Source organism: Chlorocebus sabaeus, chromosome 5, assembly GCF_047675955.1.
Source record: "Chlorocebus sabaeus isolate Y175 chromosome 5, mChlSab1.0.hap1, whole genome shotgun sequence".
Lineage (NCBI taxonomy): Eukaryota > Metazoa > Chordata > Mammalia > Primates > Cercopithecidae > Chlorocebus > Chlorocebus sabaeus.
The window spans coordinates 17,995,169-18,019,771 of NC_132908.1; the positions used below are offsets into that span (position 1 = coordinate 17,995,169).

Consider the following 24,603-nt stretch of genomic DNA (forward strand, 5'->3'; position numbering starts at 1 on the left):
AGCAAGCAAAATTTACATAATTCTAATTATTTAATTCTTAGAATTAGACTGCTTCAAAAATACAAAACAAGATGATTTAACTAAATTAAAAATGTTAGTAGAGAGAAGCTTTTCCAGGCAGTTTGGGATCATTCTGTATTATAATATAGTGGTATTAATTGGTACCAGTAGAGTTTGACATTACTTTTGTATATTAAAGGATAAAATGAAAAGTCCACGAGTGGCTCTTTCAGCTGCAACACAGAAGTCTCTTGATAGGAAGAAATACATGAAGTAAGTTTTTCGTATCATGTCATGTTAGTTATCAAACCAATTAATTGTAGTCATCTGTTGGTCTATTTGCATATTTAAATTTAGAAATAAAGAAGGGTTAATTTTTCTGCAGTTGAGCTGATAGAAATCCCCTTTATATAAAGAAATTTATTAAAATCAGGTGCTAAAATCTCATTTCATCTTAGATGAATTTATTAAATTTGACAACATTCAACTCATATAACTGATAGTTGATCAATCTTAAAAACAGTTAATCTTTATATTCAGTGACTAAATGTATGCTTTTTCTGATGTCCTAAAGGTTTCTGGGGAATAAAGACTTAATGGGAAAAATATCTTAGTAACTTCTTAAAAAATTCTTCTTTCTTGAATAGTGTCTTTAATATGCTTAGTACAGGTCTTCCAGTAGTACACCAGCTTCTAAATGATGATTTGTTTCTGTCTCCTGTATTACATTTGTAAGCATGTTTTCCTCCCTTCTCTAAATACATTATGTCCTTATTTTTATATTGTGTTAGAGCTGCTGAAATGGGAATGCCAAATAAGAAATTTCTGGTTAAACAAAATCCTTCTGAAACAAGGTGAGAAAAATCACTTAGTCTTAATGAGAGGCTTTTTGTTTTTCATAGAAAAAAAAAAATTGGCTGGGCACAGTGGCTCATGCCTGTAATCCCAGCACTTTGGGAAGCCAAGGCAGATGGATCACCTGAGGTCGGGAGTTTGAGATCAGCTTGACCAACATGAAAAACCCTGTCTCTACTAAAAATACAAACTTTTCTGGGCATGGTGGCACATGCCTGCAATCCCAGCTACTCAAGAGGCTGAGGCAGGAGAATTCCTTGAACCCGGGAGGCAGAGGTTGCAGTGAGCCAAGATCGTGCCATTGCACTCCAGCCTGGGCAACAAGAGTGAAACTCTATCTCAAAAAAAAAAAATTTAAATCCCAAACTTCATTTTTGTTGACTTTGTTCTACTTGACATCAGTAGATAACTTTTTGCTGAATTGGGTGGGGGGTGGTCCTTAGGCTCAAGATTCATATGAATACCGGCTGTATACCTGGTCACGTGTCAGACCAGATGTATCTGGAGCTTTTGTAGGACATACTATCTGTGGTAGAAATTTTGGGCGTGATACGTCTTGAGTTCGGTTACACAGTCCAGAGGATCTTTGATACTTATTTAAAAACCTTAGAAAGCTAACTTAAGCTGGGCCGGGCGCAGTGGCTCATGCCTGTTATCCCAGCACTCTGGGAGGCTGAGGTGGGTGGATCACGAGGTCAGGAGTTCAAGACCAGCTGGGTCAAGATGGTGAAACCCTGTCTCTAGTAAAAATACAAAAATAAAAAAATACAAAAAGCCGGGTATGGTGGCACGTGCCTGTAATCTCAGCTCCTCAGGAGGCTGAGGCAGGAGAATTGCTTGAACCCGGGAGGCGGAGGTTGCAGTGAGCTGAGACTGCACCACTGTACTCCATCCTGGGTGATAGAGCAAGACTCCGTCTCAAAAAGAAAAACTAACTTAAACTGGGTGCAGTGGCATGCTTCTACGATCCCAGCTACTCGGGAGGCTGAGGCAGGAGGATAGCATAAGCCCAGGGGTTCAAACCAGTCGGGGTAACATAGTAAATAAGACCCATCTCAAAATAAATAAATAAATAAAAAATAAAGCTAAAAAGTGAACTTTATTATTTCTGACCTGTTTTTTACTCCTGTAAAATGAGAGTGATACTTTCTTCTCTCACTGGTTTGAAAGGAAAAGTTAACTTTTGTAAAGTATAAGAAAATTATCTACAAGCACAAGGGTTAGTCTATATGTTGGACATTTCTTTGCCTGTAAAAACCTAAGGTTTGGACTCTTAGTGAGCAAAATGTAAGTATCATATTAATATGCTTTAGTCGATTTGCTCTGCTTTGTGGTAATATATAGGCCATGTTGCATAGTTGAATTTTACCTTATGATCATCTTTCATCCGTTGAAAGAAAATGGGAAAAAAGTGGAATTTATCCTTTTAAATTAATTTTTTATTTAATTTGTCAACAGAGTCCTTCAGCCAAACCAAGGACAGAATGCACCTGTTCATAGGCTACTTAGTAGACAAGGGTAAGAATGCCACACCATGGGTATTGAAAACTACGGAAACCAAGATTAGATTTGAGAGGGAAAAATAAATCTAGTGTTCTTTACATAAAGGATAATGGTTTTTCAAATGGGATTTTTTCTTTATAGCATTGGGAAAGATATTTTAAAGTTTTGTCTTCAAATGTAACCCTCTTGGTGTACTGTTGTGTATTCTAATTACTGTCTTATGTTGGCATGTTTTTACTTTTCATTTCATACCATTTTACTCATAAAGTATTTTAAATATCCATATAGTAAGTTCAGCACCACCGAAGTGATTCTCCAACAGAGTGTGACTCATGCTTATAGTCTCCTGCTGAAGCCAGAGTTTAGCTTTCCTTACTGTGCGCATGCATGAGACTTCAGTTCTTTTCAAGCTTATTTGTGCTTTGGACAGTTGATGCAATGTGATTGCTTTCTTTGAATTTTGAACATTTAGACCTTAATGCCAGTGACTTATTAATTTTTTTATATTCGATTAGAACCCCTAAGACATCAGTGAAGGGGGTTGTGCAAAATAGACAGAAGCCTTCACAGAGCAGAGTGCCTAACAGAGTGCCTGTTTCAGGTTTGTAGAAAATGAATTCCTGAAGCCCATTCAATAGAAGGGAGTGCACAAGCTGCCCCATAACTCAGGCCACAGAAGTTGAATAGATTGTCTTTCCTTGCCACCATAATTTTGGCATATTCATGGCATCTTATTAGTGTTTTTTGGTCTTAGCATTGTATGGCAGTCAGGAAGTCTTAGTAAAAGTGTGATTCCAGTCTTGATTTCTATAATGTTTCTATGGAAAGCACCATGTATTTTTCATTCTGAAAAAATTGTAGAATTTGCCATGCTTAATTCAGAAAACCTTTTTATTTAATGAATAAAAGATAATGATCATCTCTGGTGCTAAGTCTGTGCATTGTCTGTTCAGCTTGGGGAAGTGTGTCTGCACATAAAGGGATAAAACTTTCTCCCTCAGACTATAAGATCACATGTGAATATGCCAGTGGGAGGAGGGCTTCATATTTTGCTCAGTCCGAGGCTTGAGCTAAATCTCTCCTTATGTTCATTATTTGAGGAGTAATAGCTAAACTAAAAACTGTGTTTTAAAATTCTGTTTATGGTGGCAAGAAGACAAACTCATTCTTCAGCTAATTCAAAGCTCTTAACCAAATGCTGTAATATTTTTTAGGTATCTTTGTTAAGATACTTTGATTAAGCTCACTTAAAAATTATGTGATCCATTTAAAAATACTTTCCAATTGTTGTGCTTTAACTATACTGCTTTCTAGACATTTACAAGAAACCTAAATTAATCACCAGGCATTGAAGATTCAACCTTTAATCAATTCTAATCTTTCCTTTAATATACAATTAGGCAAATTTTAGAGCTTTTATTACTAAGTGATTTCCTTCAAATTAGGAGGAAACAAGCTATTGATCATAACTTTGAAATGATAGCTGACCTTTTGTATGTTTGTAGTGAATGTAATTCATAGTGTCACACATAGATTGGGTAATTTAAAAGGTCATCTTTGGAAATCATTGTGAGTGACAGTTAATGGAATTGTCTTAAAGGATTACATAGCTGAAGATACTGCTTACTCCAGAGGCAGTCAGAATAAGCTAGTTTGAAAGATAACCATTTGAAAGGACTCAGACCAAACACCAGACCTGTGGAATTTTAAAACATTTTCTGTTTTTCTCATGTTAATATTCTATATTGCACTGAAACTTAGCAAGTTGGAAAATCATTGAGGAATTAGTATTGTTTTGCCTGATATCAATTTACCACAGTGACTACTCTCCATGTTCTTTTCTCATGCATTTCATCTCCACTATTTGTCACTTGTGAACTTATAAGCAAAATAGCAAGTACTGTTTTTATTCAGCAATACTCAACAGTATAAAGGATGTACAGGCAGTCATTGAAGTTAGTAACATACAACGAAGTTCATTATTTTGAACTATTGAGGTTTAATTGCATTGAAACATAATTATTAATACAAATGAACTTAACCCTTGAATTAACATGTACAATTAATATGTATCTAAACAAGTACAAAAATCTGTTGCTGTTGTTTTCTAAAGATTTACTTACACATGAGTGCATATTTACACAATAGAAAGAGACTAAAGAATTGTATTCTTTGTTGTTTTTGTTTTTATTTTGAGACAGAGTCTTGTTCTGTTGCCCAGGCTGGAGTGCAGTGGTGTGATCTTGGCTCACTGCAACCTCTGCCTCCCAGGTTCAAGCCATTCTCCTGCCTCAGCCCCCTGAGTAGCTGGAATTACAGGCGCGTGCCACCACGCCCAGCTAATTTCTTGTGTTTTTAGTAGAGATGGGGTTTTACCATACTGGCCAGGCCAGTCTCAAATGCCTGACCTCAGGTGATCCACCCACCTCGGCCTCCCAGAGCTCTGGGATTACAGGTGTGAGCCACCTTGTCTAGACAGAATTGTATTCTTTTATATAAACTGAGAGTTTGGGATACTGGCTGGTTAAAATGCTAACTATGAATTTGAACACAGGAATCCATTGTCATTTTTTAAAATATTACTCTTTCCTGCTTAGAGTTTTAATGGTCTGAATTACGTTTTAAACAAATTTGAAATTATGTTTTGATTTGCTCTAAACAGAGGCAAATTCTTTGTTAAGCAATTTATAGAAAACTAATTTTTATTATGATAGAATATCATACTCTTAGACTGAATTAGAATTCTAAAATGTTAAAGTACGCTGCAAAGCATTTAGTTATAGTTTTACAAACCTAAATTGCAATCTCTGATTTTATCGTAAGTGATCTTTGACTTAGTTTTAAAACACATTTCTTCATTTGATGTTTTGTGCTTGACTAGAGTTTATATAGTGAAATTCAGAAACCACTAATCAAAGCAGAGTAGGAGGTGGTCATGCAAAATGGTTAAGTAAAATAACACATCAGGTGGAACTGGGTTATCAGAGTTCTTCTAGCTCTGTTTGTTAGGCAAGTGCTCTCCTATGCCTCGGTTTGATTAGACTTAAAATGGTCATACCAATTTCTACCTCAGGATGATTCATATAATGATTAAATATGATAATGTATATTGCCTAGCTCAGTGTTTGTTCCAGAGTAAAAACTCATTAAATTGTATCATTATAGAAAACCTACCATTGAAAAGTAATACTAATTTTGCTCTATTTTTAGGAGTATATGCAGGAAAAATCCAAAGAAAGCGGCCAAATGTTGCGACAATTTAAGAAGACAACATTCATTAGGATAAAACTGGGGGAGGATTATTATCCATGTTATTTTCCCTGCCCAAGACTTTATTTAACCCTGGACTCTGTTTACACAGACAAAGTGACATCAGAAGGCTGAGCACTTATCTGGATCATTTGGTCAGTTTGGTAATTCCTGCTCCACGCCCCTATTTTCCTCTTAATAATAAGTTTGGGTGAAGACAAATTAGTGTTTAGTAATTGCATCATCTCTGTGCTTACCTATACAAACCTAAGTTTGTTTTATATGCCCAGATGTCTACAGAGACCCTTTTTGTAAACATCAAGGATGTTTGGGTTTACTTTTACAGAATATTGAAAAGATAAGACAAATTATAAATAAGTTCTAAAACATAAATTTCATTCATCTCTGCATAGTGATTTTTGAGTTTGATTCAAAGGGAACTTATTGCAGAAGAATCCCTTTCCCTCATTTTATAACTTTAAAAACTTGGATTAACCGCTCAAAGTCCACATTCTTTGACTTATAGTATAACCATGTAGCCAATTTTGGTCCACTAAAATCTACTACAGAAGTTAATGTGGGTCACCATTTTGGTCAGAAGCATACATTCCTGTGAACAACTAGTTGTCTTACAGAAATGTTAGGCTTCACGTTTGTTACCCCAGTACTGTTAGAAACATTTGTACTAGGTTATAGGATCTTTCTGTGACGGGTAACAAATTTGGGGAAGACAGCACAATCTTCTTGAATGTAGCTCTTGGGAATGCATTATTACATCCATTTCTGTAAAATAATAATATGTTGCATGCAGTTATATTTTCTATTTAGTCTGTATATTTTGTTCTTCATAGTCTGTTTTTTCTAGCATGCTTGATTTAGGAGAGAATAAAGGGCTATATAATAATAAATCCAGATTTCAGGATAAGAATATTGCCTGGTTAAAATTCTACATTGCTTGAAGACACCCATGTTTAAGATTTTTCATCACTAACATATCCATTGAAAGTATCAACTGGCCAGACAAGGTGGCTCACACCTGTAATCCCACACTTTGGGAGGCCAAGGCGGGTGGATCACCTGAGGTTCGGAGTTTGAGACCAGCCTGACCAAACATGGGGAAACCCCATCTGTACTAAAAATACAAAAATTAGTCGGGCTTGATGGTGCATGCCTGTAGTTGCAGCTACTTGGGAGGCTGAGAGAGGAGAATCGCTTGAACCTGGGAGGCAGAGGTTGCAGTGAGCCAAGATTGTGCCATTGCACTCCAGCCTGGGTAACACAGTGAGACGCTGTCTCAAAAAAAAAAAAAAAGTATCAACCAACAAATGTTACCAAGAAAACATGACTTCATGAGAGAGAATGTCACTATTAATTTATCATACCATAATAGATATCCAAAAAGGGCTTTGTGCTTTTCACATAAAATTGGGATAGTATATATTTAATCTAATTTAAATTTTAAAGAGATACTGGTATTTTGAAAATGCAGCCTGTATATATTCTTAATATCCTTTTAAGAATACAGAGGTGAAGATTGTTTTCTCCAATTTTCTGTGCCATTTTAAATTTAACTTTGACATCCAGCTATAGACAGAAATAATAAGCCACCCTGGGTGTAAACTTGATTTTCTTTATTGAGATGTATCATGTATTGAATGAGTGAACTAGAAAATTAGAAGATGGTCAAAAAAAGTCCAAGTTACCCATTTTTTTAAATGTATAGGGAAAGTATCAAATTGTCTTCTTAATGTGATAAACTGTGCTTTATCATTCTGAAAACTCAGGATACAGCTTATTCATAGCATTGTGGGTCTCTCCAGTAAGAAACATGCTAACAGTTTTGTGCACTCTTTGTGTGGGTAATGCAAATTAGTTAAAACAAATAGTATGTTTTGGAGACAGTTAAAAGTAGCTTTAGAGGAAGGATGAGAAACCTGAGTGTGTTTTTAATTTAAAGATAAAAACGTGTGTTTTACATATTTTTTTGGTGTTCATAGCTTTTTCTCATACAAGTGCCAGACACTGGTGCTTTTGATTTTTATTTATATACATTTTTTTGCTTATTTTTACTTTGAGTGGAATGTTCATTAATGTAAATTGTATTTATTTTTATACTTTTATTTTTACTAGTTTTGCTTCTAGGCAAAAAGCAAAATAAACTTTTCATCTTAAAGAAAATCTAGTTTGTTTTTATTTACCAGGGGAAGGACTATTAAGAAATAGATAGGCCGGGCATGGTGGCTCATGCCTGTAATTCCAGCACTTTGGGAGGCCAAGGCGGGTGGATCACGAGATCAGGAGTTTGAGACTAGCCTGGCCAATGTGGCGAAATCCCTTATCTACTAAAAATACAAAAATTAGCTGGGCGTGGTGGTGCCTGCCTGTAGTTCCACCTACTTGAGAGGCTGAGACAGGAGAACTGCTTGAACCTGGAAGGCAGAGGTTGCAGTGAGCCGAGATTGTGCCACCTCACTCCAGAGCAAGACTCTGTCTCTAAAAAAAGAAAAAAAAAGTATCAACCAACAAATGTTACCAAGAAAACATGACTTCATGAGGGAGAATGTCACTATTAATTTATCATACCATTTCCAAAAAGGGCTTTGTGCTTTTCACATAAAATTGGGATAGTATATATTTAATCTAATTTAAATTTTAAAGAGATACTGGTATTTTGAAAATGCAGCCTGTATACTTAATATCCTTTTAAGAATACGGAGGTGAAGATTGTTTTCTCTAATTTTCTGTGCCATTTTAAATTTAACTTTGACATCCAGCTATAGACAGAAATAATAAGCCACCCTGGGCGTAAACTTGATTTTCTTTATTGAGATGTATCATGTATTGAATGAGTGAACCAGAAAATTAGAAGATGGTCAAGAAAAGTCCAAGTTGTCAATTTTTTTAAATTTATAGGGAAAGTATCAAATTTTCTTCTTTATATGATAAACTGTGCTTTATCATTCTGAAAACTCAGGATACAGCTTATTCATAGCATTGTGGGTCTCTCCAGTAAGAAACATGCTAACAGTTTTTGTGTGTGTAATGCAAATTAGTTAAAACAAATAGTATGTTTTGAAGATAGTTAAAACTAGCTTTAGAGGATGAGAAACTTGTGTGTGTTTTTTTAATTTAAAGATAAAAGCATATGTTTTACACATTTTTTTGGTGTTCATAGCTTTTCCTCATACAAGTGCCAGACACTATTTTGTGCTTTTGATGGATTTTTATTTATATACTTTTTTTTTGCTTATTTTTGAGTGGAATGTTCATTAATGTAAATTGTATTTATTTTTATACTTTTATTTTCACTAGTTTTGTTTCTAGGCAAAAAGCAAAATAAACTTTCATCTTAAAGAAAATCTAGTTTGATTGTTTTTATTTACCAGGGGAAGGACTATTAAACAGATAGGCCAGGCATGGCGGCTCACGTCTGTAATTCCAGCACTTTGGGAGGCCAAGGCGGTTGGATCACGAGATCAGGAGTTTGAGACCAGCCTGGCTAACATGGTGAAACCCCGTCTCTACTAAAAACACAAAATTAGCTGGGTGTAGTGGTACATGCTTGTAGTTCCAGCTACTTGGGAGGCTGAAGCAAGAGAATCGCCTGAGCCTGGGAGGCAGAGGCTACAGTGAGCCCAGATTGTGCCACTGCACTCCAGCCTGGGTGACAGAGCGAGACTCCATCTCAAAACAAAAAAGAAATAGATATTAGCCAGGCATGGTGGTTCACATCTGTAGTCCTAGGTACTCTGGAGGCTAAGGCAAGAGGATCACTTGAGCCCAGGAGTTACAGGCCGCAGTGAGCTATAATCGCACCACTGCACTCCAGTGTGAGTGAGACTTTGTCTCCAAAAAAAAAAGAAAAAAGAAAAAAGAAATAGATATTGGAAAGTATTTGGCCAAAACAAATATTGTATATAATCGTTCTTTAAAATTACAAGTTCCATGAAAGATATATCTCATTATTTAATATATCCCCTGGGCCAGGTGCAGTGGCTCACGCCTGCAATCCCAACACTTTAGGAGGCCAAGGCGGAAGAATCACCTGAAGTCGGGAGTTTGAGACCAGCCTGGCCAACATGGTGAAACCCCCATCTCTACTAAAAGTTGGACTTTTCAGAAGGTAAAACTCAAGCTGGAAATGTCTTAACTTATTGAGAGAAGCCTGCTAAGGGAAGGAGAGGGAGAAAAGAGAACACAAAGGTTGAAGCTCACATCAAGGCTGTTAATTTGCACAACTTTAAGAATCCTCCTCTTGTTACTGCCTAATCATGTAATGTGAGCCTAGGAAAAGGCTCCTCACCTTGACCTCTTATTGAGATGTTGCATGTGATAACATGCAAGGCTGTATGGGAAGAGCTCCTTGCTTTCCCCTGGCCACCCTTTAACCCTTGTTCACTTCCAGTGTTGGGAATAGTAGGTACGACTGGAAATACTTTCCTACCTATACTGAGCTGAACACTGGAGGGCCGGTTCCGGAGATGATCCTTTTCCCTGTCATAGATCACCATCCCATGAACAACCACAGACCACCACCCCTGAATGAAAAGAAAGAGTTATAAAAACATTGAATGCTTTCTCTCTAAGGGACCATAATGGATAAGTAGGTTATAAAAATAATAATTCAAAAAAAAATTTTTTTTGAAACGGAGTTTCACTCTTGTAGCCCAGACTGGTCCCGAACTCCTGACATCAGGTGACCCATCGGCCTCAGCCTCCCAAAGTTCTGGGATCATAGGCCTGAGCCACCGCTCCCGGCCTAAAATAATTTTAAAAACGTTCTGGGGTCGAAATTGATATCCACCTTCCTAGAAACTGCTTTGCCAAGTTGGACGAAATGCGAACCCTAATTTCCCCCCCGTGCATTATTGGCAGTCAATCATATTGGATCTAGGGCAGCCCTTGGTTGCTAGTCGTGGGAAGGGCATTCTGGAAGTGCCTAAAACCGCCCGCAAAGCAGTGGGTAAAGCCGCGGCCTAGAGGGGGCATGGCTGACCCACGCCAAACAGCGCATTAGTCGCAAAACCAGGTGCTGGCTGAACCTCAGTTTGCGTCTTCGCTCCGCCGCCTTCTGGAGTCCTTTCCGCCCCTAGAGGACGCAAGTGGGCTAAACAGCAGTCATGCCCTTCACCATCATGACGCCCGCAGGCGGGACCACCGAGCACTGTAGACAGCTGCCCTTTACAATCATGGCTCATAGAAACTCTACTGCACGCTGGCCGTGACCGACGCTGCTCCTCAGAAGCATGGCGCCGGCGGAAGTTGTAACCTGGGCTGTCCGGAGTGGGCAGCTGCCCCTCACAAGCATGGCGTCAGCTGAAAATGAAGTCTGTGCTGTGCGGAGCGTCGCCTGCCCCTCACAAACATGGCGCCTGCAGAAGGTGCAGTACGGACTTAGTGGGGCGGGGCAGGGCAGGTGCCCTTCACAAACATGGCGGCTGGGGGTTGCGGGGCGTGGCGGGGTCTGGATGGGAAGCCGAGCAGACGGCCCCAGAACAAGCGGTCATGTGACTGGGAAGATGGCCGTCTTTCCTTGGTAAGGAAGCAGCGGCGGGTGGGCTTTGGGGAGGGGCTGTTTTTAGTTGTGATGGGGTCGGCCTGGGTCTGAGAGTGTGAATTCCTCTCTGTCTGGTTATGGTGGTCGACCGCCCACCCGCAAGTTGTCTTGACCGTAGAATCCCTGGTCGCTACCGCGATCCAGTGGAGCAGTCTGAAGCCAGACGGGCGGGTTCTTGGTTCTCTCCCTTTCTGCTGCCTCTCTGCGCCTTCCACGGGTCCCTGTCCATTCATTCCTTAAAGAAAACTTGAGTTTCCAGGCTTCCGCGTCCCCAGAGTTGGCGCGGGTTCCGGGGTCGCTGGATGAGGGTAATGGTGGGCTCAGCTCTAAGTCTGGACGAGTCGGGAGACCTGGCTGTTGGTCAGTGTCCTGACCTCCTCTGTTCACCTGGAGACTTGCTTTTCTCATCTGTAAAATGGCCGCCATTCATCCTACCCTAAGCACAGCCCTCAGACGTATTCCTTGGCCTCAAGGAGCTCACAGTATAATGGAGCAGACACACAGTAGAGGGGATGTCCAAAGAAGGCATTCGGATGAGGCACCAAGAAGGGAGTGATTATCCTCACCGAGGGGCTGGGGGAAGGCTTCAAAGAGGAAGAGTTAAATTGGGTCTTGGAGAATGAATAGGAGTTCACTATAGGGGAGGGCGCGGCGTGTGCCTGGTTGGCAGGCCCTTTAGGTCCCTTGTGTGGAGTAGCTAGGAGTGAGTGACTGAAGCTTCAGGGTTCAGCAGGTGGTATGTGTGTGAGTGAAGAACTTGAGCAAGTTGTGTTGGTGATGATGGTGGGATTTGAGGACAGAGAATCTCTCTTGCATCTCAGAAAGCGAGATGATTTACTTTCTCTTCAAATGATGTGAAGTAGCTTAGATTAAATGAGCAAATGAAAGATCTTAGAAATAATCAGGTGCAACCTTCTGCTTTTGTGCTTGACAAACAGTTGATTTCGTCTTATTCCTTTCACTTGCCCAACACTTAAGAGACTGCTTCCTTGACACGCTGCATCAGCATTGAATGCCTCTGAGCACTTCTATGGCCTGAGTTTTCTTTCAGTTAATAGTCATGCTAGCTAGGTACGGTGGCTTACGCCTCTAATCCTAGCACTTTGGGAGGCCGAGGCTGGCGGATCACCTGAGGTCAGGGGTTCGAGACCAGCTTGGCCAACATGGCGAAACCTCGTCTCTACTAAAAACACAAAAATTAGCTGGGTGTGGTGGCACGCACCTGTAATCCCAGCTACTCGGGAGGGTGAGGCAGGAGAATCACTTGAACCTGGGAGGTGGAAGTTGCAGTGAACTGAGATCGTGCCACTGCACTCCAGCCTGGGCAACAGAGTGAGATTCTGTCTCAAAAAAAATAATAAAAATAAAAAATAAAAAAGTCATGCTAGCTTGACCAAAAAGCTTACCAAAAACATGGGAAACGTTTGACTTCAGCGGATTTATCTGGAGTTTGCAATCAAAAAATCCAGGAAGATGCTGTCTTAATCTCTGCATCCCAGTACATTTTTACCTTTGGCATTTTAATTTTATATTACAAGCAGGCAAACAGGTGCCATAACGCTTTTATTGTTCAGGGTCTCTATAGTTCCTAATCTGGCCATGCGCTAAACATTTTTTTGTTGTAGTTTTTGTTGAGACGGAGTCTCACCCAGTCTTGAGTGCAGTGGCCTGATCTTGGCTCACCGCAACCTCCGCCTTCGGGTTCAAGCGATTCTTTGCCTCAGTCTCCCGAGTAGCTAGGATTACAGGCGCACACCATCACACCTGGCTAATTTTTGTATTTTTAGTAGGGACGGGGTTTCACCATGTTGGCCAGGCTGGTCTGGAACTCCTGACCTTAAGTGATCCGTCCACCTCGGGTTCCCAAAGTGCTGGGATTACAGGCGTGAGCCACCGCACCTGGCCCGTGCTCTAAACATTTTCCTTCAAAGTGCACATTCATCTTTCTGTTTCCCTAATAGACTGCTTGCTCCTTAAAAGTTAAAAGGACTGGCTGGGCGCAGTCTCTCATGGCCTGTAATCCCAGCACTTGGGGAGGCCGAGGCGGGTGGATCACCTGAGGTCAGGAGTTCAAGACCAGCCTGCCCAACATGGTGAAAGCCCATCTCTACAAAAATACAAAAAGTAATCAGGCATGATGGCAGGTTCCTGTAATCCCAGCTACTTGGGAGGCTAAAGTGGGAGAATCGCTTGATCCCAGGAGGTGGAGGTTGCAGTGAGCCAAGATTGTGCCATTACACTCCATCCTGAGCTACTGATTGAGACTCCGTCTCAAAAAAAAAAAAAAAAAAAAAAATGGACTGAGTTTTGTCCGTCTTTCTATGTGGCACCTAAAACATGATGGTGAGTGCTGAATAATATTTATGAATGAATGAGGAGACTGAGAAGGACTACAGAGGAGAAATGAGTTTCTGTCATTAAATTTGCATTTATCAAGTCCTTATTTTCTGTCAGACACCACTCGTAAAGTGTATAACGTGTAATGTCATTCGGTTCTTAAAACAACCCCATGTTTTGGATGAAGAAATAGAGGCAGAGAAATGAAGCAGTTTACTTAAAATAATTAGCCCCACAAGGGATAGCTGAGGTTTGGAAGCCAGAGGCTATGATAGTAATCATCCTTGTCAGCTGGACCTCAAATCTATATATCCTGGGCTGAGGTTTCTGGCTTGCGGGGTTCCCCAAATCTCACTGCCTTGTTATGAGTCTCCCCAGGAATGCCTCTTTTTATCCACAGTTTTTGCTATCCCTGCTGTATTTTGGCCTGGCTAGATGAGATGTCCTGTATACCCTAGATCACATTTTCCCTTTAATCCTGTGGTTATAGCACACTTGAAAATACCACCCTTTGGGCCAGGGAAGGTGGCTCATGCCTCTAATCCCAGCACTTTGGGAGGCCAAGGCCGGTGAATCACTTGATGTTAGGAGTTCAAGACCAGCCTGGCCAACATAGTGAAACCCTGGCTCTACCAGAGGAAAAAAAAAAAACATTCCTCAGACGTGGTGGCGGGTACCTGTAGTCCCAGCTACTCTGGAGGCTGAGGCAGGAGATTTGCTTGAACCCAGGAGGCAGAGGTTGCAGTGAGCTGAGACCGCGGCACTGCACTCCAGCCTGGGTGACACAGTGAGACTCTGTCTCAAAAAAGCCAAAAAAACAAAAAAACCAACCCTTAGAGTCAGAATCACTACATCATTTTAAGAGTTTTTTATATGTAGCGGTGAAGGGGGCTGGGTAATATTGTGATTGTGGAAGAAAAAGCTGTGTGGTCCGATTATGTGATTAGTAACCAAAAAGTTATTTGAGAATTAAAATAGTTGGGCAAAGCATTTAGTGGATTTTGGTGTTTCCAGTATAAGGAGATTAATCTGGTTAATCATAGTGGGATTTCTGTGTATCCGTATGATCAGGGGTAAATAATTTAAAAATAGGCTGTTGTCAACCTTTCATGTGCATATAAACCACCTGAGGATTTCGTTAAAATGCAGATTCTGATTCTGTAGGCGTGGGGTATTTTAGCCCACCCAGATGACATCATTGCTGGTCTGTGAACCACGCTTTGAGTAGCCAAGGGCTAAGCCCAGCCAATAGTGGAGGTGTGAAATGGTGGCCTTTTCTCCTGTGGCAGGTGCCAGTGATCCAGACAAGCCCTATACGTTGCTGGGGGTTGGAATTATGGGGAATTTTTACCAGTTTATATCAAGTATATTAGCAAAAAGAAAAGGAATGATTTTTGAGGAGATCCCCACAAGAGGTCGCTGTTAGCCTTACCAAAGATCCAGAGATTAAAGAAAATGCTTTAACATCTCAGACTTAGGGATCAGAGAGCAAATTTAAGGAAATCATCAAAGAAGTGGTAGAAAATCAAAATATGATGGTTTACTGTGGGCTTTTAGGAAGGAAAAAACATTTTAAATTTATTTCCACAAGCAGTATTTTTTTTTTTTATTTGAGATGGAGTCTCGCAGTGCCGTGATCTCGGCTCACTGCAACCTCTGCCTCCCGGGTTCAAGCAATTCTCGTGCCTCAGCCTCCTGAGTATCTGGGATTACAGTTGTGTGCCACCACGCCTGGCTAATTTTTTTGTGTTTTTAGTAGACACGTGGTTTTGTCATGTTGGCCAGGCTGGTCTTGAACTCCTGACCTCAGGTGATCCACCCACCTCGGCCTCCCAAAGTGCTGGGATTACAGGCGTGAGCCACTGCGCCCAGCCCAGAAGCGGTATTTTTTCACCACCATCCCCCTTTTTTAAAAAAATAAAATTCGTTCCAAAACTTCGCTCTTTTAAGGGAAATAGACATACGCTTAATTTTTAAAGTTCTCAACATGACCTATAGATAATCTATAGAACTACTGAATCTGTTTCTATTGCTGTTCTCACTTTCGACAAGATACCAGCATTCTAACAGCCTTAGCTTCTTCATCTGAAAAATGGGCATAGTACCTATCTCGTTGGGTTGATTAAATGAGGAAATGGAGGTAAAGGCTGGCTCAGAGCCTGGTATATAGTAAGTGCGTAATAAATGAGAACTGTTATTTGATTGTTGCATAAGAAGTCATATTTCTGTTTTGATCTAGCGTTTGCTCAGCTGTTGATTGTTAGTAATTCATTAGAATTACTATTGGGACAGAAAACACATTTGGAATTGACTTTCCTGTCCCATTAAATTTCCTGCTTTGTTAAATGAACCTTTCAACATTCTACTTTTCTTGACAACAGATAAAATTAAGAGTCATTTGAGGCTGGGCGTGATGGCTCACACCTATAATCCCAGCACTTTGGGAGGCCAAGGTGGGCGATTCACTTGAGGTCAGGAGTTCTAGACCAGCCTGGCCAAAATGGTGAAAGCCCGTCTCTACTAAAAATACAAACATTAGCCAGGCATGGTGACACACACCTGTAATCCCAGCCACCTGGGAGGCTGAGGCAGGAGAATTGCGTGAATCCAGGTGGTGGAGATTGCAGTGAGCCAAGATCATGCAACTGCACTCCATCCTGGGGGACGAAGCAAGACTCTGTCTCAAAAAAAAAAAAAAAAAAAAAAGTGATTTAAAAAGAGGAAAAGTGTGATTTGATGTTTTAAACTCCATCTTGACCGTTGATGATTCTTATTCAAATTTATCCTTTGGGGTTTTGTTTTTTAATAAATCAAGGATGGCCTGATAGCATCCTTGATGGGATGGGAGTTTGGAAGAATTTTTTTTTTTTTTTTTTGAGATGGAGTTTCACTCTTGTTGTCCAGGCTGGAGTGCAATGGTGAGATCACAGCTCACTGCAACCACCGCCTCCCGGGTTCAAGCGATTCTCCTGCCTCAACCTCCCTAGTAGCTGGGATTATAGGCATGCGCCACCACGCCCAGCTAATTTTGTATTTTTAGTAGAGACAGGTTTCTCCATATTGGTCAGGCTGGTCTTGAACTCCTGACCTCAGGTGATCCGCCTGCCTTGGTCTCCCAAAGTGCTGGGATTACAAGCATGAGCCACTGTGCCTGGCCATGCAAGAATATTTCATAGGTAATTTCAATTGCAATCTTTTGGAAGATTAAGTTGGTGTATATTTTGTAAATATGATCCCAGAGGGACTAGGCAAATTGTTGTGAAAGGGATTGTCCCTTAAAAAAAATAAAAGTAGAACTGGTTCATATTGTCAACCAGCCTTTCTCCTTTCCTACACTCAAAGCCAAGTTCATGTAGAAAGGATAGAAATGAACTGACATGGGAGCTCAATTCGTTTGTGCTGGCTTGGGTTTCTGGGTTAATGGAGGATTTTGGGTAAAGCTGACTAGCTGCATGGCACAATTAGATCTGGGGTGCCAGTATTTCATACAAAGGTTAATAAAGTTGGGAATCTAAATGGGAGCAGAAGGTGGCATGGGGGGATGAATTTAAGGGACTTGGAGGCCAAGAAAAGTCCCTGTGCTCTTTGAGGTTCCTCTTTCCCTAAAGTGGGTTGGGAGAGACAAGAATTGTCCTGTGTGCCCAGGAAAGCTGATTTTCTGGGTTGTGATATTTTACAAATGAGAAGTGCACATGCCTTTTGTTAAAGAAAAATTATTGGCCGGGCGCAGTGGCTTATGTCTCTAATCCCAGCACTTTGGGAGGTCGAGACAGGTGGATCACCTGAGGTCAGGAGTTCCAGACCAGCTTGGCCAACGTGGTGAAACCCTGTTTCTAATAAAAAATACAAAAATTAGCTGGGCGGGGTGCTTATGGTCCCAGCTACTCGGGAGGCTGAGGCAGGAGGATAGCTTAAACCTGAGATGTGGAGGTTGCAGTGAGCTGAGATGGCACCACTGCACTCCAGCCTGGGCAACAGAGCGAGACTCTGTCAAAAACAAGAATAAAAACAAAACAAAAGTATTATTCATGGTGCTTGTTAAAGGAGATGAGACAGGCTTATTCTGGGGGACTGCTACAGTGGGGTTTTGCAATAGGGGACAGAGATTTGCCTCAGCTCCTAATGCAACAAGGAATAGTGGGAATTTGTAGCTAAGTGGGGGTAGAAGAAGAATTTGATCAGATATTGAGGGCGATTGGATATGGAGGGGGATTCTGGCTCAATCAACTTGACAGAATTCTTGCTAAAACTTGGCGGTGCAAAAACAAACATGGAAATCCAGTAGCTGAGCACTAACTGGAGAGAACTCAGAGGAACCTGCCCAGAGTTTGGTCAAGGAGAGACTGACACTTTCCATACTGGCTGAGGTGTTCTCCTGCTTGGAGAGTCAACGGAGGAGATGAGAAAGGGGTCAAATGGGTTAACTTGTCTAAGACTTTGTGGCCCTGACGTTCTGTGACTATGGTAGCTTTTAAAATTATATGTGGATACACACATTGCATAAAAAATTTGGTTAAGTATGTGAGTTAAAAAAAATTTTTTAAACCATAACCTATGAAATTAAATTCTCAGATCTTCATAACAGAGATTAAGAACTGTAAAGACAATGATTTAAAAACGTTTTCTGCCTTCCCCCGCTCCTGTATTCCTCTCCTTCCGATTTTTTTTTTTTTTTTTTAAGAGAGAGGGACTCGTTCTGTTGCCCAGGCTGGAGTGCAGTGGTGTGATCATAGCTCACTGCAGTTTTGAACTCCTGGATTCAAGCGATCCTCCCACCTCAACCTCTAGAATAGCTGGGACTCCAGGCACACACCACCACACTCAGCAAATTTATGTGTTTATTTATTTATTTATTTATTTTGTAGAGATGGAGTTTCGCCATGTTGCCCAGTCTGGTTTCAAACTCCTGGGCTCAAGCAGTCCATCCATGTGTGCCTCCCTAAGTGCTGGGATTACAGGCGTGAGCCACCATGCCCGGTGGAGAGAATTTCTTAAAAGGAAACGGATACTTTATTTCCAGAGGAGCAACAATAAGACTATTATTGCAGCACAAAGATGAGCACAGAAGACACAGGGACAGTATCTTCAAAATGCTCAAAGAAGGCTGGGCGCAGTGGCTCATGCCTGTAATCCCAGCTCTTTGGGAGGCTGAGGCAGGAGGATCTCTTGAGCCCAGGAGTTTAAGACCAGCCTGGGAAACATAGGAAGACGCCATCTCTCAAAAAACTCAAAAAAAAAAAAAAAAAAAATGTAAAAGGAAAAGTTCTTTTTTGTTTCTGTACATTTTACTATAAAGGTTCCAAGGAAGTTTTGTTTGTTTGCTTTTGTACTTGTTCTGCTTGGGCCACAGATATTTCTTGAGGCTGTAGCTTGATGTCTTTCTTTGGTTTTGGAAAAGTTTCACCTATTATCTCTTCAGAGACTGTTCTTGCACATTCTCTCTCTTCTCCTCTTTGGGATTCCAGTTATATGTGTGTTAGGCCTTCTCTTCACATTCCTTGCGTCTTTGAAATTCTGCCTGTCTTCCTGTGCTTTTTCCGCTCCTTGCTTCAGTCTCCCCCTTTATTTTCCAGCTCAGGAATCCTTTCTCTTGTTGAACCCTCAAGAAACCAATGAAAACACCTGTGAGCTCTTCATCTCCTTTCTGCATGGCTCCTCCCTCTTGCCCTATGCAGCTTAATGGGCGAATACCTTGAGGGGAAATCTGGGCTGGATTTCTGTCTTCCCTGTGCTCTCTGCTCTTCCCCTGGCTGTCTTGATAGCCCTGAACTCCTGTGAAGCTCTGTGAGGTTTCCTTAGAGCCCTTTTAGCTGCCCTGCTGTTTCACAGCCGCCCTCTGCTTGGCATCAGCCTCTTGTCCCATGCTGAGAATTCACAAATGCCCTGAGCCGGAAAGCTGGGCAAGGAGTGTTAGAGTCACCTTAGTGAATTTCCCTTTGTTCTGGTGTGTGGCATGACAAGTCCAGTATGCTGGCGGCTCTTTATACCTTCGAACATATATATATATATATTTTTTTTTGAGACGGAGTCTCACTCTGTCCCCCATGCTGGAGTGCAGTGGTCTGATCTCGGCTCACTGCAACCTCTGCCTCCTGGATTCAAATGATTCTCCTGCCTCAGCATCCCAAGTAGCTGGGATTACAGGCATGTGCCACTATGCCCAGCTGATTTTTGTATTTTAAGTAGAGACGGGGTTTCACTGTGTTAGCTAGGATGGTCTCGATCTCCTAACCTCATGATCCGCCCACCTCAGCCTCCCAAAGTGCTGGAGTTATAGGCATGAGCTACCGTGCCCGGCCAAACAGATTTTTTAAAATGTTGTGTTTTGTTTCTTGTTTGCCATGGAGTCTCGCTGTGTGGCCCAGGCTGGAGTGGAGTGGTGTGATCTCCGTTCACCATGGACCTCCACCTCCTAGGTTCAAGCGATTCTTCTGCATCAGCCTCCCAAGTAGCTGGGATTACAGGCATGCACCACCACACCCACCTAATTTTTGTATTTGTAGTAAAGGTGGGGTTTTACCATTTTGGGAACTCCTGACCTCAAGTGATCCGCCCACCTAGGCCGCCCAAATTGCTGGGATTACAGGTGTGAGCCACTGTGCCTGGCCAAAAAATTTGTTTTTAAGTGTAGTTTTCTTTTTGACTTTGGTGGGCATATTGTGCTGTTCTAAACTACCTTGTCATTGAGGAAGCCTCATCAGAAGTTTTTAGTGTTTTAAGTACCCCCATCCACTAATTGACTCTGTTTTGCTGTTTACCAGGCACTCCAGGAACAGGAACTACAAAGCTGAATTTGCATCATGCCGACTGGAGGCTGTACCATTGGAGTTTGGGGACTATCACCCTCTGAAACCCATAACTGTAAGATTTTTTAAGGGTCTTTGTGAATGATATTCTTATCCCTTGAAATGAAAGACAGTCTTCTTGAGTCTTTTCCATTTTGCCAGTGGTAATCAGTTTTGCATATTTGATTTTTTTTTTTTTTTTCCAGACAGAGTCTTGCTCTATCACCCAGGGTGGAGTGCTGTGGTGGCTCAATGCAACCTCTGCCTCCTGGGTTTAAGCGATTCTCCTGCCTCAGCTTCCCGAGTAGCTGGGACTGTAGGCACGCGCCACCATGCCTAGCTAAGTTTTTGTATTTTTTTAGTAGAGATGGGGTTTTGCCATGTTGTCCAGGCTGCTCTCAAACTCCTGAGCTCAGACAGTCTGTCCACCTCTGCCTCACAAAGTGCTAGGTGTGAGCCACCGCACCCAGCCTGATTTTTTTTTAAAATTTTTTATTATTTATTTATTTTTGAGATAGAGTCTCACTTTGTAGCCCAGGCTGGAGTGCAGTGGTACAATCTCAGCTCACGGCAACCCCTGCCTCCCAGGTTCAAGTGGTTCACCTGCCTTACCCTCCCAAATAGCTGGGATTACAGACATGCGCCATCACGCTTGGCTAATTTTTGCTAGTTTTTGTGTTTTTAGTAGAGACAGGATTTCGCCATGTTGGCCAGGCTGGTCTCGAACCATTGACCTCAGGTGATCCACCGGCCTTGGCCTCCCAAAGTGCTGGGATTACAGGAGTGAGCCACCGTACCCGGCCTGCATGTTTAAATCAACTAGTTTGTTCACTGCCTCTTTTTTGTAATATTGGCCTCGCCCAGCACCATTTTTACTCCCTTCCTCCTTAGTGAGGTTGCTATGTGAATGGGATGACTTTGTTCCTGATTTGGCTGTGTCAGCAAAATGTATCTTGACTTTTAATTTTTGTATTTGGAATATAAGAGTCACTGTAATTGCCAGCAGAGAGTGCTGTCCTGAATAGCATGTTAGTCTATCTGTGGGTTTATTTAAAAAACAAAATGAAAGCAGGCAAGAGGCTTGGCTGATTCCTCTCTGCCAGGTCGGTACTGTCTTTTTAGCAAGTAATAGAAACTATGCGGTTGTCATGTTGGGGAAAAGATGTGATTGTCAGCCTGGAGGCTCTGGGAATGTATGGAGACAATTGCATAAGGCAGAAGACCCCAAGACTGCGATTCAGCCTCCCGGGACCCCTCAGTCCCCATGCTGTTGTGTGGCTGTGGGTGACCTCACTACAGCCACAGTTGCGTTCATTCTCGGGTGCCCGTTCTCCATGTTAAAAGAAAATTCTTGGCCGGGCTTCGTGCTTCATACCTGTAATTTCAGCACTTTGAGAGCCTGAAGCGGGTGGATCACCTGAGGTCAGGAGTTTGAGACCAGCCTGGCCAACATGGCAAAACTCCATCTCTACTAAAAATACTCTACTAAAACTATAAAATTTAGCTGGGCATAGTGGCGTGTGCCTGTAGTCACAGTTACTCAGGAGACTAAGACAGGAGAATTGCTCAAACCAGGAGGCAGAGGTTGCAGTGAGCCAAGATCGTGCCACTGCACTCTAGCCTGGGCGACAGAGAGAGACTCCATCTCAAAAAAATAAAAAGAAAATTCTCAGCCAAATTAAATTTAATGGAGTTTAATTGAGCAAAAAATAATTCATGAATCGGGCAGCCTCCTGAGCCAGAGTAGGTTCAGAGAGACTCCAACACAGTCACGTGGTAGACGAAGATTTATGGACACAAAAAGGAAAGTGACATTCAGAAAACAGAAGTGAGGTACAGAAACAGCCGGGTTGGTTACAGTTCAGCATTTGTCTTATTTGAACCCAATTTGAACACTTGTCTCCCGGCATGTTTTTTTCTTTTTTTTTGAGATGGAGTTTTACTCTTGTTGCCCAGGCTGGAGTGCAATGGCGCAATCTCAGCTCACTGCAACCTCTGCCTCCCGGGTTCCAATGATTCTCCTGCCTCAGCCTCCTGAGTAGCTGGAACTACAGGTGCCCGCCACCCTGCCAGGCTAATTTTTTTGTCTTTTTAGTAGAGACAGGGTTTCACTATGGTGGCCAGGCTGGTCTCAAACTCCTGACTTCAGGTGATCCGCCTGCCTCGGCCCCCCAAAGTGCTGGGATTACAGGTGTGAGCCCCTGTGCCTGGCCCACTTGGCCCCCTTTAATTGGCCTATTTGGCCAAAACTTGGTGATCGGCACAAGAGTAGGTTGCAGTCTGTTTACACGTCCAGTGAGGTTATAGTTCGTTACGCGCAGAGAAACCTTTAGGCCAAAGTTAAAATACATAAGGAGACAGCTGTAGGCTAAACTTCATTTAACACCCATACCATAACAGAATAGCTGCGAAGAGCTGCTGCAGCTCCAGGCCTATCCTGTTAGATTGGCAACATCGGCAGCAGGAAAAGGCTTTTCTCGAGCAGTTTTCGTTGACCCACTTTTGTTATGCGCCCTACCCTGAACGAGCATTGGTGACCTGCTGTATAGAATAAGTTGATAGACTGGGGTAGGTCTAAGGCTCACCTTGGGAACTGAGAGCAGAGTTCACTCCACCAGGCCTGTGGGAACTGAGTATGGGGGAGAGATGTTTTCTCAAATAAAAATTGGAGTATTAAGTATTAAGCCTGTGAGGTGGAGGAATGGGTGCCAGAAGACAAAAACAGCAAATGTATACCAATGGGAGGTGCTTCTCTCTCTCCCCTAGACTGCAGTTCAGTTCCATTCAGGCAGCCATCACTGGCAGTTGGCATCTGACTCGACAGGTTTGAGGGCAGAGTCCTCAATGAGACAGCCCTGGCCCAGTACGGTGGCTCATACCTGTAATCCCAGCACTTTGGGATGCTAGATGGGAGGATCCCTTGGGCCCAGGAGTTTGAGACCGGCCTGGGCAACAAAGTGATACCCCACCTCTACAAAAAGTAAAAAAAAAATCAGCAGAGTGCGATGGTGTGCTTGTAGTCCCAGCTACTCGGGAGACTGAGGCAGGGAGATGGCTTATGCCCGGGATGTTGAGGGTACGGTGAACTGTGATCGCACTATTGCACTCCAGGCTTAGTGACAAAGTGAGACTTTGTCTCCAAAAAAAAAAAAAAGACATCTTCACTTCAGACACTCCAACTTTGCTACACATTGGGAGTTCCCATGCCTCCCTCCTTCATGTTCAATAATTTGCTATAATGGCTCACAGAACTAGGGAAACATTTACTTATACTTACCAGTTTATTATTACGGATATTACAAAGAATACAGATGAATAGCCAGATGAAGAGGTACGTAGGGTGAGGCCCGGGGGAAGGGGCGCACAGAGCTTTCACGTCACCTTCAGGTACCTCGATGTGTTCTTGTTCACCTACCTGGAAGCTCTTCAGACCCCGTTTTATTTTTATTTATTTATTTATTTATTTATTTATTTATTTATTTATTTATTTATTTCAGGCAGGGTCTCACTGTGTCACCCAGCTGGAGTGCAATGGCACAGTCTCAGCCCACTGCAACCTCTGCCTCCCAAAAGCCCATTTTTTGTGGGTATTTTTGGAGGCATCGTTGCATAGGCATGATTGATTATTAACTCCATCTCCAGCCCTCTCACCTTCCCAAAGGCTGGGGAATGGGGCTGAAAGCTCCAAGATTCTAATCATGGCTTGGTCTTTCTGGTGACCAGACCGCGTCCTGAAGCTCTGCAGGAGCCCATTGGGAGTCACCTTATTAAGACAAAAGATGCTCCTTCACCCAGGGAATCTTCCAAGGTATTAGGAGCTCTGTGGCAGGAACTGGGGCCAGAGACCACATAAATTTAACAGCCTGGAGTGCAGTGGTGCGATCTCGGCTCACTGCAACCTCCGCCCCCTGGGCTCCTGCCATCCTCCCACTTCAGCCTTCTGAGTAGCTGGGACCACAGGCATGTACCATCACACCTGGATTATTTTCATATCTTTTGTAGAGATAGGATTTCGCCATGTTGCCCAGGCTGGTCTCAAACTCCTGGCTTCAAGAGATCCTCCTGCCTCAGCACCCCGAATTGTTGGGATACAGGCATGAGCCACTGCACCCAGCAGAAAACTTAACTTTTATAGGGTGTTCAAGGGAGAAAGACAAAAAAAGTATCTGGTTAAAGTAGAAATTCCCTACTTAGAGGTTAGTTGTCGGTTTTGATTGGCCGGTCTCTAGTTAGTGGGTAGCTGGCGATTTGCAACTGATTAAGCTTAAGTTCCATTTTACTACTTATATTGAGTTGAATTTTGGTTTGCTACATAGG

General features: G+C 42.2%; 2 protein-coding genes across 8 annotated transcripts in view; both read left to right on the forward strand.

Moving 5' to 3' along the window:
• Positions 1-8,966, forward strand: part of CCP110 (centriolar coiled-coil protein 110) — a 31,116-nt gene extending 22,150 nt beyond the window's left edge. For 3 of the 6 annotated variants that reach the window (XM_037989793.2, XM_007986917.3, XM_007986900.3), the window contains 5 exons: positions 200-273; positions 792-854; positions 2,314-2,373; positions 2,874-2,959; positions 5,569-8,966. In XM_037989793.2, the coding sequence (XP_037845721.1) occupies positions 200-273; positions 792-854; positions 2,314-2,373; positions 2,874-2,959; positions 5,569-5,621 (336 nt within the window). In that variant the 3' untranslated portion in view covers positions 5,622-8,966. The remainder of the gene's footprint in view (positions 1-199; positions 274-791; positions 855-2,313; positions 2,374-2,873; positions 2,960-5,568) is intronic. The other 3 variants (XM_007986952.3, XM_037989795.2, XM_007986909.3) reach the window with 1 other exon arrangement.
• Positions 8,967-11,051: 2,085 nt separating this feature from the next.
• Positions 11,052-24,603, forward strand: part of VPS35L (VPS35 endosomal protein sorting factor like) — a 147,229-nt gene continuing 133,677 nt past the window's right edge. For both annotated transcript variants that reach the window (XM_007986967.3, XM_007986973.3), the window contains exons 1-2: positions 11,052-11,143; positions 20,263-20,362. In XM_007986967.3, the coding sequence (XP_007985158.2) occupies positions 11,076-11,143; positions 20,263-20,362 (168 nt within the window). In that variant the 5' untranslated portion in view covers positions 11,052-11,075. The remainder of the gene's footprint in view (positions 11,144-20,262; positions 20,363-24,603) is intronic.